The following is a 13,914-nucleotide window of genomic DNA, read 5'->3' as shown; positions in this document are numbered from 1 at the left end:
ATGGTCTCTATTTAAAAGATATAAAATAAATAAATGGAGGATTTGAAGCACCACTTCTTTTGTAAGGTTTTTCAGTACAAAAAATGTTTTAAAATCTATTTACACCAAAAACACAGAAACAAGAACTAGAATCCGTCTGGAAGTGCAGTAAACACAAATGACCAGTTTAGCAATCTTTAGTCGCGAAGGAAGAAAAGACGAACCAGTGTAAACACTCCTTTTCATGACACTTGCTTAAAATGTGAGTTATGGAAACAAACTTTAAGTTTATGAATATGAATACGATGCATAATACGAACTGACTTATATATCGCGTAATGTCAAATGAATTTTTTTTAGGAGAATCTTGAAGGGAGATAACTCTCGTTCTGTTATTGTATGGCTGCCCACGCGCCGACAAACATCTGCCTGCAGACACTGTCGACAACACATGATTGAACAGTCTTTGCCCTACACTGACAGGCACGGTGAAACACATGAAGGTGACGATACTCCTTCCTGTGACAGGAAAACTATTCTTGATAGGAGTACTGATGGTTCAATATAACCCAGTGACAAAATTCAAAATCTATTTTCAGCAATATTTCTAGAGAATTGAAGTAAGGTCGTGTTACGGGATGAACATTTGGGCTAGGAGTCTATAATTTTGTGAACATCACACATGCTGAAAAGGTCGTGCTGGGGTGTTGTTGCCATAGCAGAATTAACCTTGCCAGATTATATTATCTCTTTACAAACATCACCAAATGTTCAAACACAGCTATATATAGGGCCTATCGTATTTTCTTTGAAAATCACATTTAGCATGTTTAAGCATAGTCGGGGAGATTTTTCCACAGGAAAGTAAATAATATATATATATATATATATATATATATATATATATATATATATATATATATATACTCCCTATATGTAAGTTGAGAATTTACATAGATTTGATAATCTATGAAAATGAAGATATATCAATGTTACTGATTATAAAACTGAAAACCTGTGGTTTTGATATGATATAAAGATGTGAATAAATGAAGTAAGAATTACTTTAAACTTGTGGAGGATTTTTGTTGTATGTTTTTTATGAAAGAGACTGCATGTTGCTAATGCCACTGTAGGCAACATTCCAACGACTTTGTGTATATCATTGCAACCTTTAAATAATAAGGTCTGGACCAGATGAATCCTTCATCTCTGAAGACAAGCTTAGACAAATATTGATGGATTTCAAATAAAGTTAATTTTAGACAGATTAGGCCTTAGGCTATGTGTCAATTCAAACACCTCCGGTAGGGCTGGGACGGGGTACTCGGGTCGGGTGGGCCTGAGTAGGACCCGGGTACCCACAGGACTACCCGGACCCGTGCTTAGTCAAGTGATATATATATTGTTTAATGACAAAACTTATCTAAAACTCTGTGGTTACACTATAAGTCACTAATGTTCCCATTTCCTTCTGACAATGCACCCATTCCCTCTTACTTTTATATGTTTGAATAAGGATAAAACTTCATGCAGTAAACTTCAGTGTATGCATGAGCGGATCGTTTAACACGTTTATCTAAATACATTTTGCCAGGTCTGTGGTCAAACTTTTCCAAATCGGACAGTTTGTACCTATCTCTAAATATCTACAGCGGGTATCCGGGTAGGGTCGGGTAATAGGGTGGTGGGTACCCGGGTAGTAAATTTGGACCCGTCCCAGCCCTCGTCAATCGATATATGACTAAAATGACCAGGGATTGGTCTCTTGAATACAACTTTGGCAAATATCCATGTATTTATTATACATATATATATATTTACGAAACATGTTTAAGAAATTGTCCCTTTCAACCTTCTGAAAGAATGTTTAAAACTAAGGCTTGCCCCTAATCTTTGAAAAATTCTGGAATTGCTGAAATATTGCTAAAAACATTGTAAACACATACTCACTAACTCACACTTTAAAAACAGGTTACAATGAGACTGTATCCCAATTTTGCACTATATACATGCTATTAAGAATGAAACTCAAGGACTTTTGTCGTTGCCCTTATGTTAAAAGATGTTAGGGTATCTAGATTCAAAGGGGCGGTCTTGTAGCCTAGTGGTTAAAGCTTTCGCTCGTTAGCTGAAGACCCGGGTTCGATTCCCGACATTGGTTCAATGTGTCAAGCCCATTTCTGGTGCTTCACACACACACCTGCCGTGATATTGCTGGAATATTGCTAAAAGCTGTGTAAAACCTTACTCACTCACTCACTCTATAGATTCAAATATTACAATAGTAAACATCAAGGACCCCAGGACCCTAGGACCCTGTTACGTTTGAACAGACTTAACAATATTTAGACGTAGCCAAAATAGGCACAAAACCATGATTCTAATCTCCCTGTAATTGTTCTTATTTATTTCAGCAACGTCTCCACCAGGGATGCACGTCCTAGAATTCCCCCGTGAACTGCAGTACTTTATTCTGGCCAAGTTGGATGGCGTGGCCCTCGGCCATGTTCAGTGTGTTTGTCGATCATGGCAGGAAATTGTTGGACATCTGGAATCATCTTTTAACATTTGGCTGAGATGTTGTCTGAAGGAAATACCATCCTACATTCTAGTAGAACTCACAGGGATGTGTCGATTCATTGAACAAGGGGAGATAACTGCAGACGTGTGTAATCGTGTTGGGTGGGAGTTTTGGCGAGACCTGTATCGAGAATACCGACGAGGCGAGCTGCTGACTCGATGGCAGGAGACGAGTATGGAGATTACCATTCCCTTCATGTACGGCAAGGCAACATCCATTGATCTAGGGGGTAATGCTTCAGTGTCTTTCTTGTTATAACACAACTATGGTTGAAATACAGGACAAAAGTACGCAATAATAGTCAAATGTTATGAATAAAGAATGGATGTTATAAATAAAGGTAATTATTTACATACAGATAAGGAATTCAAAATACAAAACAATACCAATGAACAACTCGCAAACAAAAGACGTCATGTGAAGAAAGAACAATGTGTACTAAAGAACGTCAGTGCACTAAAGGAGACGTTATGATAAAGAACGCCAGATGGCACTGCAATTTGTAAGACATTCCGGGTTTAATCGGCTTGTTCCACTGTGTATATGATAAATGCATGCGAAGTGCTCAGTGTATTACGTCATATCTCGTGCAAAATAAATACTTGCTTCAGCATGTTCAGAGTATCTGTATTAATATTGTGCACTTTTGATGGATGCCTTTTGTTGAGTAAACTGTTTCAGAGTGTTTTACGCTTCTGTTTATTCCGCTGATGGACAGAGAGGTACCTAGTGTCTGGCCACAGCACTGGCAATGTGCTGGTGTGGGAGAACCTGAGGGAGACAGACGCCCTCACCATGGGCCTGGTACATAAACACCACCAACATGTGTCCTGTGTCCGCGTGCTGGCCTCAGGTAGGGATGCTGTCACCAACAGTGCCGTCAATGTTTGTCTTGGATAGGCCATCTGTATTTGTTGTTAGTACATCATAAGCTATTCTAGGATGCTGTAGGATCCCACCCTAGAAAACATGTGTTTCTCCTGTGCTGCATTTCAACATGTTTATCATAGTGCAATCTCATTAAAATCAGATCTAAGTTCTCGCTGCCGCTAAACAAAGATCTGAGGACATCCCATTACGGGTCACGTCAGAATGACCTTTCATCCAACTAAGATCTGATTTTAATGAGATTGATCATAGTGGGATTTGAAGAAGGAAAGTAATTCTTCCTATCGCTTTGGTTTGTTTTTTGTCTTTTAAGCCCTCTGGAACTTTTATATTTAAAGCTCCCAACAATGATACAACTTTGAATTTCGCATATCGCAAACTAGACAATCAAGCTGTGAACCTCTTTTGCGCATGTAAAAAACAACACTTAGGCTTAAGAAAATAAAAGAATTTTTTCTCCGGCAATGAATTTTGAAAATAGAGTGAGGGCGGGCGGTTGTTTTGGGTTTTTTTTGCTTGTTCAAACTAGTATGTTCCAAATAAACAGTTGTGTGCCATCAACCTGGGAAAGGGCCTCCCTTTATAAACAAGCAAACAAACTCCTAATACCGCCATGACCATAACATGAGATGCACAGTAAAGCAGTTTGCATGTGAAAGGAAATAACTGTGTGACATATTGGATAGCATTGTTTTAGGATCTAAAATAGTTTTTAAAAACTTAAATAAGAACGAAACGTACGGCAGACTTTATGATGATGTGGGCGGTGCCTGAGAACCAAGACTATTATATTTTTTTTAGCCTAATCCTATCAGTTGCATTCACATTTCTCAAGCACTTACACCTTTTTCTATCTTTTTTTTTTTGGCCAACATTCGAGTGCTCCATCTGACATGTCTGAAGCTGAGCATGGAGATGAGAAAGACATAAAATGATATGAATGGCCTAATAACATTGTACATGTTAATGCTATGATTTTGTTGGTTTCACTTGCAGAATATGACTATTTGCAGTCCTGCATTATATCATCCTATTAGTCATTTGTTATGTAAGTCTGCTGAAAACAGTGAGGTTGCTGTTAAAATGTAGCACCAGGACTAACATTAGATATTGTTTTATGTACTTTGCAGTAATGGGAGTATGTCTCATAATGCAGTATTTGGTGTATATGATTACAGAAAGGAGCTGGACGGATCTAGGAGCTGCTCAAGTGGAAGATGCCTGTCCATGTGTTGCTTCCTCATCTCGAGATTGCGTCATCAATGTGTCAACGATTCGGGGTACAGACACACATCATATTGCACATTTTTCCCAACAAGTCAACAATCTCAGGTTAGTTTGGCACCTGTTTGAATGCTGGGATAGAATAAGTTATTGGCATTTCATGCTTGTCATGAAGTCAGGGTCATCTAGGGTTAGAAATAGAAATTCAAAACACACATTTAGTCAAGATATTATCATGTCATGACATAATACAATTACCTTCTGATATATCAAACTTCCATGGTTGACTTGTGTGGGATTAATTGAGTTTGTTTGATCAGGGGGCATGGGTAGCAGAGTCATCAAAGGCATTGCAGTTTGCTGTGCAGAGTTGCATCCCTTGATCGTGCCAGGAGCCTATGATCAGAGGTTCAAATCCCAGATCTGTCCTGACTAAAACCTTTTGTTTGGCCTGCATCACTTCTGACCTTGGGACCACAGGGACCACTAATGTTAGTTTATTATAACCGTATTTTGTAATAAGCATATATACAACATATATACAACATATAGTCGGGACAAAAAAAACAGTTTGCTATATCCGTCAGTTCTTTATAAGCGTGTTCATTATAAATGAAGTTTACTGTAGTTCCACTTTCAAGAAGCCACATCAAGATATCATATTTGTAGATAACATTAAACACCACCAGGGTGTCGTTGTACAAACAAGCTTAGCGCTATGACTATCGTAAGTCTATGTTAAGGTATGGGAGTTACGATCACCTTAGGGCTAAGATCGCTTTGTACAACGGCACCCAGACCAATAGGAAAGTGTAAAGTTAGAGAACAATGCCATATATGTTGTAGCCAGTCTGTAGAACTTCATTTCAGTGTTTGTGGCGAGTATTTCGTAGCGGCAGCCAAGTCGTCTGTGCTTCACGGGCAGCCTGTGTGGCGGGTGGCGTCCTCCCGACCTTTGAACCTAGAGCAGACGGATCAGCTTTGGGGACAAAGGACATCCAATGTCACAGCTGTTGCCATGACATTTGGCACGGTAAATATATATTATGTGTTTGAATGGCAAGGCAGATTAACTATAGTCATATGAAAATTGTTGGGTGTTCTTTAACTTCTTTTGAGTAGTATTCTTTCGGTCTCCTTTCTACAGTGACATATAATACTCATATTCTTGAAATGGACGTAATATTTTGACGGTGGACAAAGGGAAGTAAAGAGGATTTCCAAACTGAGAATATATTTGATCACTGTCCATACCCCAACATGAAAGTTGTCAATGGAGGTGAAGGCTATACTAGATTATATAACTGTCTATAGGCGTGACAATAACACATACCGCTCATGCACTGTCAGGTTTAAGGCTGGACCGTCTGGGTGCATGTCCCGGGGCGGGTCAGCGCACCTAGCAGGTTAGTGAAGGGAAGATAAATTGTCAAAGTTCACCCATTAGGAGCCAAATGGCTCCCAGGGCTAAAAGTTAACCAAGAGGGCTGTAGGGGGTTGTGTGGGAGGTGTGGGCTGATCTGTAGGGTGTGGTGCAGGTTGTGTCTGGGCTGATCTGTAGTGACCTGGTGTTGTGAAGTCTGTGTCTGGGCTAATCTGTAGTGACTTGGTGTTGTGCAGGTTGTGTGTGGGGTGTTGTGAAGTACGTGTCTGGGCTGATCTGTAGTGACCTGGTGTTGTGAAGTCTGTGTCTGGGCTAATCTGTAGTGACCTGGTGTTGTGAAGTCCGTGTCTGGGCTAATCTGTAGTGACCTGGTGTTGTGAAGTCCGTGTCTGGGCTAATCTGTAGTGACCTGGTGTTGTGAAGTCCGTGTCTGGGCTAATCTGTAGTGACTTGGTGTTGTGCAGGTTGTGTGGGGGGTGTTGTGAAGTCCGTGTCTTGACTAATCTGTAGTGACCTGGTGTTGTGAAGTCCGTGTCTGGGCTAATCTGTAGTGACTTGGTGTTGTGCAGGTTGTGTGGGGGGTGTTGTGAAGTCTGTGTCTGGGCTAATCTGTAGTGACTTGGTGTTGTGCAGGTTGTGTGGGGGGTGTTGTGAAGTCCGTGTCTGGGCTAATCTGTAGTGACTTGGTGTTGTGCAGGTTGTGTGGGGGGTGTTGTGAAGTCCGTGTCTTGACTAATCTGTAGTGACCTGGTGTTGTGAAGTATGCGTCTTGGCTAATCTGTAGTGACTTGGTGTTGTGCAGGTTGTGTGGGGGGTGTTGTGAAGTCCGTGTCTGGGCTAATCTGTAGTGACTTGGTGTTGTGCAGGTTGTGTGGGGGGTGTTGTGAAGTCCGTGTCTTGACTAATCTGTAGTGACTTGGTGTTGTGAAGTCCGTGTCTGGGCTAATCTGTAGTGACTTGGTGTTGTGCAGGTTGTGTGGGGGGTGTTGTGAAGTCTGTGTCTGGGCTAATCTGTAGTGACTTGGTGTTGTGCAGGTTGTGTGGGGGGTGTTGTGAAGTCCGTGTCTGGGCTAATCTGTAGTGACTTGGTGTTGTGCAGGTTGTGTGGGGGGTGTTGTGAAGTCCGTGTCTTGACTAATCTGTAGTGACCTGGTGTTGTGAAGTCCGTGTCTGGGCTAATCTGTAGTGACCTGGTGTTGTGAAGTCCGTGTCTTGGCTAATCTGTAGTGACCTGGTGTTGTGAAGTCCGTGTCTGGGCTAATCTGTAGTGACCTGGTGTTGTGAAGTCCGTGTCTTGGCTAATCTGTAGTGACCTGGTGTTGTGAAGTCCGTGTCTGGGCTAATCTGTAGTGACCTGGTGTTGTGAAGTCCGTGTCTTGGCTAATCTGTAGTGACCTGGTGTTGTGAAGTCCGTGTCTGGGCTAATCTGTAGTGACCTGGTGTTGTGAAGTCCGTGTCTTGGCTAATCTGTAGTGACCTGGTGTTGTGAAGTCCGTGTCTGGGCTAATCTGTAGTGACCTGGTGTTGTGAAGTCCGTGTCTGGGCTAATCTGTAGTGACCTGGTGTTGTGAAGTCCGTGTCTGGGCTAATCTGTAGTGACCTGGTGTTGTGAAGTCCGTGTCTGGGCTAATCTGTAGTGACCTGGTGTTGTGAAGTCCGTGTCTGGGCTAATCTGTAGTGACCTGGTGTTGTGAAGTACGTGTCTTGGCTAATCTGTAGTGACCTGGTGTTGTGAAGTCCGTGTCTGGGCTAATCTGTAGTGACCTGGTGTTGTGAAGTCCGTGTCTGGGCTAATCTGTAGTGACCTGGTGTTGTGAAGTCCGTGTCTGGGCTAATCTGTAGTGACCTGGTGTTGTGAAGTCCGTGTCTGGGCTAATCTGTAGTGACCTGGTGTTGTGAAGTACGTGTCTTGGCTAATCTGTAGTGACCTGGTGTTGTGAAGTATGTGTCGGGGGTGTTGGAAAGTTTGTGTCTGGGCTAATCTGTCGTAACTTGGTGTTGTGCAGGTTGTGTCTGGGGATGTTATGGGCAACCTGTTGATGTGGGACAGTGGTGTAGATGAGCTGAAGGGCAGAGAGCCGGAAGTCATACACAAGTTTTCCAGCAGTGTCAAGCAGATCTGTCTACAAGGGGAACGTCTGGTTTGTCTTCTAGGTGAGTAGTATCCTATTGCGTTATAATGCGGGGGGGATATAGTCGACATCTCGCCTGTCCGTAATTATTTCCTTTCCGGAGTGTAACTTGAAAACCATTCAATATCTTTCAACAAACTTGGCAGAGATATCAATGCGGATTGTTGGCATTTTTTTTTTCTCGATTTCCATGGAAACAATTTGGACATAGTCTCAAAAGGATATGGGTAGGTGTTGTTTCCGAGGCACGACTTGAAAACTGTAAAATATTTTTCATCTAAATCTGGTTCATGTATGAACCAAGGGCTGAATTGGTGCCTTTTGCTATTTAGGAAGTTTTCAAACTTTGAGCTTCCCCTGTTTCTATTGAAACAAGTTAAACGAAGATAGATGTCGTTTCCAGAGCAGAACTAAAAAACTGTTCAACATTTTTCGTCCAAACTTGGTACATGTATATTAATCAAGGGCTGAAGTGGTACCTTTTGCTATTTAGGAATTTAAAAAATATTAATTTATCCTGTTTCCATGGCAACAAGTTTGACTTTGACTCTGTTCATTGAGGTGTGTTTGTCCGGACCATATCTCTAAAACTTATAGGTATTCTTTCTTGAACTGTGCACATACAAAGACCAGGTTGCCAAATGGTGCTGTTTGCTACTTAGGGGTGTTTAGATTTATATTCATTTTTATGTTTCCATGGCAACAAGTTTGACATTGACTCTGTTCATAGTGTTCATAGAAATACAAAGTTCCAAATCCCTATTCCATGGTATTGTTTTAACAGCTCAATAACTACTCTTGTACACAGACAGGCAGATTAGATATAAGTTCTCTCATTAAGTTGGACTGAAAGTAACTGTCAGATAATTTGTTCTTTTGAATTTGTGGGGGCTGAGGCGTTTGTCATCTGCTGATAACTCTTGTTGTACAGCATGAAGTATGTGTCATCGCACCTCAACATCATGTCATTGTACCCTAACAACTGGTTTGCATGTGGCATAAAACAGCATTCACTCACTCGCTGACTGCCTTGAGTATAAGAGGAACTATTCTGTATGCATGCTTCTACTTATTTATAGATGATGGTAGCCTTTGGGTACGCAGGGACACAAAATTCACCCAATGGTTGGCAGACGATTTGTTCGAGACGTACCAGGGAACTGCAAAGTGTCTATCATTGAGAGGGACCATATTAGCAGTTGCTACAACTATGGGTAAGACATGCTGCCAAGCGTCTATCATTGAGATGCACTTTGGGCTAAAACAAGGACTGGCCAGCTCAGAGTCAGTATACCGTGTCTCAGTTGGGTATCCATGTTCACCTGCAGCATGGTGTCTCAGTGGGCTAGCTCTATAAAACTGACATGTCCGAAGTAGTACAGTCAGCCTCAAACACACACATGCATTTTCATTACTATATGAGTGAAATGAGTGATTGAGTATGGTTTTACCCCACTTGTAACAATATTCCAGCAAAATCATGGCAGGGGACAACGGAAATAGGCTTCACACATTGTGCTCATGTGGGGAATCGAACCCGGATTTTCAGCATGACGAACGAACACTTTAAACACTAGGCTACACGGCCCCCTAAGTGCAAAGATGTTGAACAAAACGTTTAACCCCATTATGATTAGGTCGTGCTCATGTGCAAGGGTTGCCCAGTCGTTGAAGGCACTACAATTCGCAATACAGAGTTGCATCCCTTGGGCATGCCAGAAACCTTAGATCATGGGTTTGAATCCCTGTTGACCCTGATTATGTTTCTAGGTTTGTCAGCGGCATACCTGTGCTCATGGGTTTCACCAAAGTAGTCACGTGATATATTGTTTTATGACAAAAATACACTATCTCCATGGTTACACTACAAGTCACTATTGTTTGCATTCCTTCTGACCTTCATATGCTTTATTAAAGAAACTGCTCCAGTTCACTTCAGGGTATGCATGATCAGATTGTTTTGTACGTGTATCCTCGTGTTATGGACGCTTAAGAAAATTCGTAGTTTTCTCTCGAATCACATGAACAACTGTAAAAAATCTCTTCGCTCATAAAAGACAACTTTCCCTTTAAAACAAGCCATCATCTGGCTATTTACAATGTCTGCATGATGCTACACCCCCTTTATGGCGAGAGTAATTGCGATAAACATGACTGTCCGAAAACGTATGATGTCCGAAAACCTATGATCCAATGATGTATACTACTATCTAAGTAGTTTTTGCAAGGCTCCAGTAAAACAATTCCCAACTTTTGAGAGCTACAGCAGGTACTCGGGTAGGGTCGGTTGATAGGGGGTCGGGTACCTGGGTAGTAAATTTGGACTTGTCACAGCCCTAACCTGCATCACTTCAGGCTTTCCTCCCATACTAAGCTGACACAAAATGATATAACTTGATAACTGTTCAAAGCGGCGTTAAACCCAACTCACTAACTCAGGCTTATACGTCCTGTGTCACCATGTGCTTTCCTCCCACATTGAGCTGGTATGCTACAAAACAACTGAAATACTGTTTGAAGTACTGTTTCACAGACGAATTTTGCGTTCATGAACTGATTTCATTTTCTACCATCAGGTGGAGTGTTCCTCTACAGTATACCAGACAACAAATCGTGGGATATGTTGGAGTTCAAACATCCAGATAGTGTTGTTAGGACTGGGAAAAACACAATCACATCTATATCACTTGGAGATGATGGCAAGAGTCCTGTGGTTGCCATAGCAGCTGATGATGAAACTATCACCATCATCAGGTGGCAGCCATTTTGAATTATTTGAAGCAAACAATTTCATTGCTGACATGACTGGGAATGTGTTGAGAATCTTGTCATTCTTGATTAGCTAGTTTTGACAGTTGTTTACACACATGCTTTTATTATTCTGGCATCTTGTGGATAGTCAAGAACAGCGTTGGCCAAAGCATTGCAGCAGCTATTTGAACCATGTTAACTCGGCCTGAGGAAGTGTTGTGCTCGATTACATTCATTACAGTCAAATTACTTAACATGTTTTTGTGAAGAATTCCAGCAGGATTATTGTGTCTCAGAATACTTTCTCGATGCTTGAAGAGAATTTCAGTAAGAAAAAATGTCAACACCTGATTTAAGCAAACCAGCATTGTTCAAATATTGCTCCGTGACAATCATCATGACTGGTGGAATACTCTTGTCTCTTGGTTGACAGACCACATCCATGGTCTAGTGGTTGAGCGTCAGCCCAGAGAGTGAAAGGTCCGGGCTTCCAACCCCGGCCGCGTCATACGAAAAGGCGTTAAAATATGGTACTTGTTGTTACCCAGTCTGGCGTTCAGTATGAAGGGGCTAAAACGAGGACAGGTCGGCTTGGAGTCAGTATACTGTGTCTGAGTGGGGTATTCATGTTAAACTGTGGCATGGTATCTCAGTGGGCTAGCACTATAAACTGGCATCAGTTCGGACTAGTACAAGCAGCCACGCACATGCACATGCACTCGGATGCATGTGGATATAAAAGTGCAATGATGTTGGACGCGACGTTAGTCCCCATTTCACCTCACCTCTTGATTGTGAAGAGTGTGTAGTGTTAAACAAACAAAAGCATCTGTGATCTAGTTGTTCTCCTCCGGGGCCAATCCATATTAACTTTGATGTTGTTAGCTCAACTGACACAGGTTCGTGTGAGCTTGTGGCAGGACATGTTATCTGTTGTCGATCTGTTATGAACATTTACACCTCGACTTGCCTGAAGTGAATGTTTATGTGAGGTTACATCTCCATCAAAATCTTTACTTATTACATCATGGATAGTATATAATAGTATCCATTATTGCCGCCATATTGAATTCTTGGGGGGAGGGGTAGCCCAGTCTAAAGCACCACAATCCACTGTGCGGTGTGGCATCCCTTGGGTGCACCAGGATCCACTGATCATGGGTTTGAGACTAGATTCGCCCTGATTATGATCCCTGGATTGTCAGCATCATACCAATGCGTGTGGTTTCCACCTGTTCGGGCTTTCCTCCCACTCTAAGCTGACATACCATCATTTAACTGAAACAAAGCATTTAAACCCACTCACTCACTCACTACTTTGAAATATTATTCAGCCATTTTTTTATGTACCGTTTTGTCAATTAATATATCACTTCATGATTGCAATTTTGTGAAAATAGATGTTTATATGTTTTTTTGTAATTTGAGTTTTTGCCCTTTTGTGATCTGTATGATTTTGATTTGAACTAGTTTAGAATTTAATGTGTGATATTTCATAAGTTCATGTGTGCCAGAGAGCCTAATGGTGCTATCAGTTTGAGAATTGTATCTACTTGATTATATTAATAGTTATAACATGAGTACAGTATTGAAAACAACCTATCCCTTCACTAGTGTAAATTTCATTTCAATATTTAACATATGTCAATGCCATTGCCAAATAGAATAGCAGGAATCACGTATGGATGTAAAGGGGGGTACTGTGATTAGAAACCCGTGCAGATCCGGGGTAGAATAGGTCTGCAGCAACCCATGCTTGCCATAAAAGGCGACTATGCTTGTCGTAAGAGGCGACTAACGGGATCGGGTGGTCAGGCTCGCTGATGTCATCGCTGATACACAACAGTCAACAAGAAGCCATACCAGCGGACCTTTGGGCTTCGAATGGACACCCACGTCAAACAAACAAATGTATGTGTATATATGCATATCATCACTTTGCACCTTGTTAAGCTTTGAGTCCATGATTTGATTATTTACAGGCCGCTATGATTTAGTTTGATTATTTACAGGTCGCTATGGTTTAGTTTGATTATTTACAGGCCGCTATGATTTAGTTTCATTATTTACAGGCCGCTATGATTTAGTTTGATTATGTACAGGCCGCTATTATTTAGTTTCATTATTTACAGGCCGCTATGATTTAGTTTGATTATTTACAGGCCGCTGTGATTTAGTTTGATTATTTACAGGCCGCTATGATTTAGTTTGATTATTTACAGGCCGCTGTGATTTAGTTTGATTATGTACAGGCCGCTATTATTTAGTTTCATTATTTACAGGCCGCTATGGTTTAGTTTCATTATTTACAGGCCGCTATGATTTAGTTTGATTATTTACAGGCCGCTGTGGTTTTGTTTCATTATTTACAGGTTGCTATGATTTAGTTTCATGATTTACAGGCCGCTGTAATTTAGTTTCGTTTTTAGTGACTGCAGCATTGAACAAAATTCACTCATTGTTAATAAACATTGCAATGTTTACTTGAGGTCAAATATTTTTACAATGTGTTGGGTCATTATCAATAGGAATAGATAAAGTTTTACCAGACGCAATACTTCACATTTTATGCACATTACTATAAAAAAATGGACACAAAAAATATCATTTTGAAGAAAAGATGGAAGTTGGAATGATTTAAACTAACTAAATTTAAGCATGTAGACAAGATTTATCTGGCATTTCTTGTCTGATAGGAAATACAGTCAATGTTAAGACAGTCCATGTGAGATTTCCTTCTCTCAGTCAATAAGTTTGATTCAAAGAAGAAAATCCACGTCTATGATAAACACAAGGCATCATACATACATGGTTTATTGAAAGCATTAGTTGTTTATTGCCAGGCAAGTTTATCTCTGCAGCCTTTGTAATATGCAGCTACTAGCTGAGTCGTCTCGCATCAAAACACAGGGCTGTACACCGATCACGGTGTTGGATTAACAAGACTGATTAATGAGTAATTTCAGTCATTC

General features: G+C 41.0%; 1 protein-coding gene across 2 annotated transcripts; it reads left to right on the top strand.

The window, feature by feature from the left end:
- The first annotated feature begins 194 nt into the window (after positions 1 to 194).
- LOC124126884 lies at positions 195 to 11,562 on the top strand. Of its 2 annotated transcripts, XM_046490437.2 has the most exons (8): positions 195 to 241; positions 2,397 to 2,792; positions 3,282 to 3,416; positions 4,630 to 4,783; positions 5,546 to 5,708; positions 8,066 to 8,213; positions 9,271 to 9,405; positions 10,768 to 11,562. In XM_046490437.2, exons 2-8 carry the CDS (start codon positions 2,414 to 2,416, stop codon positions 10,959 to 10,961), a joined length of 1,308 nt encoding a protein of 435 aa, XP_046346393.2. In that variant the 5' UTR covers positions 195 to 241; positions 2,397 to 2,413; the 3' UTR covers positions 10,962 to 11,562. The 2 variants fall into 2 exon arrangements, with proteins under 2 accessions (XP_046346393.2, XP_048243982.1); XM_048388025.1 differs by lacking the exon at positions 9,271 to 9,405.
- The last annotated feature ends 2,352 nt before the right edge of the window (positions 11,563 to 13,914 follow it).

The sequence above is a fragment of the Haliotis rufescens genome, unplaced genomic scaffold (assembly GCF_023055435.1).
Source record: "Haliotis rufescens isolate VD_foot unplaced genomic scaffold, xgHalRufe1.0.p SCAF_7, whole genome shotgun sequence".
Classification (NCBI taxonomy): domain Eukaryota; kingdom Metazoa; phylum Mollusca; class Gastropoda; order Lepetellida; family Haliotidae; genus Haliotis; species Haliotis rufescens.
This window is presented reverse-complemented; position numbering and strand designations above follow the sequence as displayed.

Bases quoted from the DNA above. Each gene is read 5' to 3' on its own strand.
- LOC124126884 (XM_046490437.2), top strand. From the start codon at position 2,414: ATGCACGTCCTAGAATTCCCCCGTGAACTGCAGTACTTTATTCTGGCC. The intron at 2,793-3,281 runs GTAATGCTTCAG...GCTGATGGACAG, and splicing joins AACATCCATTGATCTAGGGG to AGAGGTACCTAGTGTCTGGC. The intron at 8,214-9,270 runs GTGAGTAGTATC...ACTTATTTATAG, and splicing joins ACGTCTGGTTTGTCTTCTAG to ATGATGGTAGCCTTTGGGTA.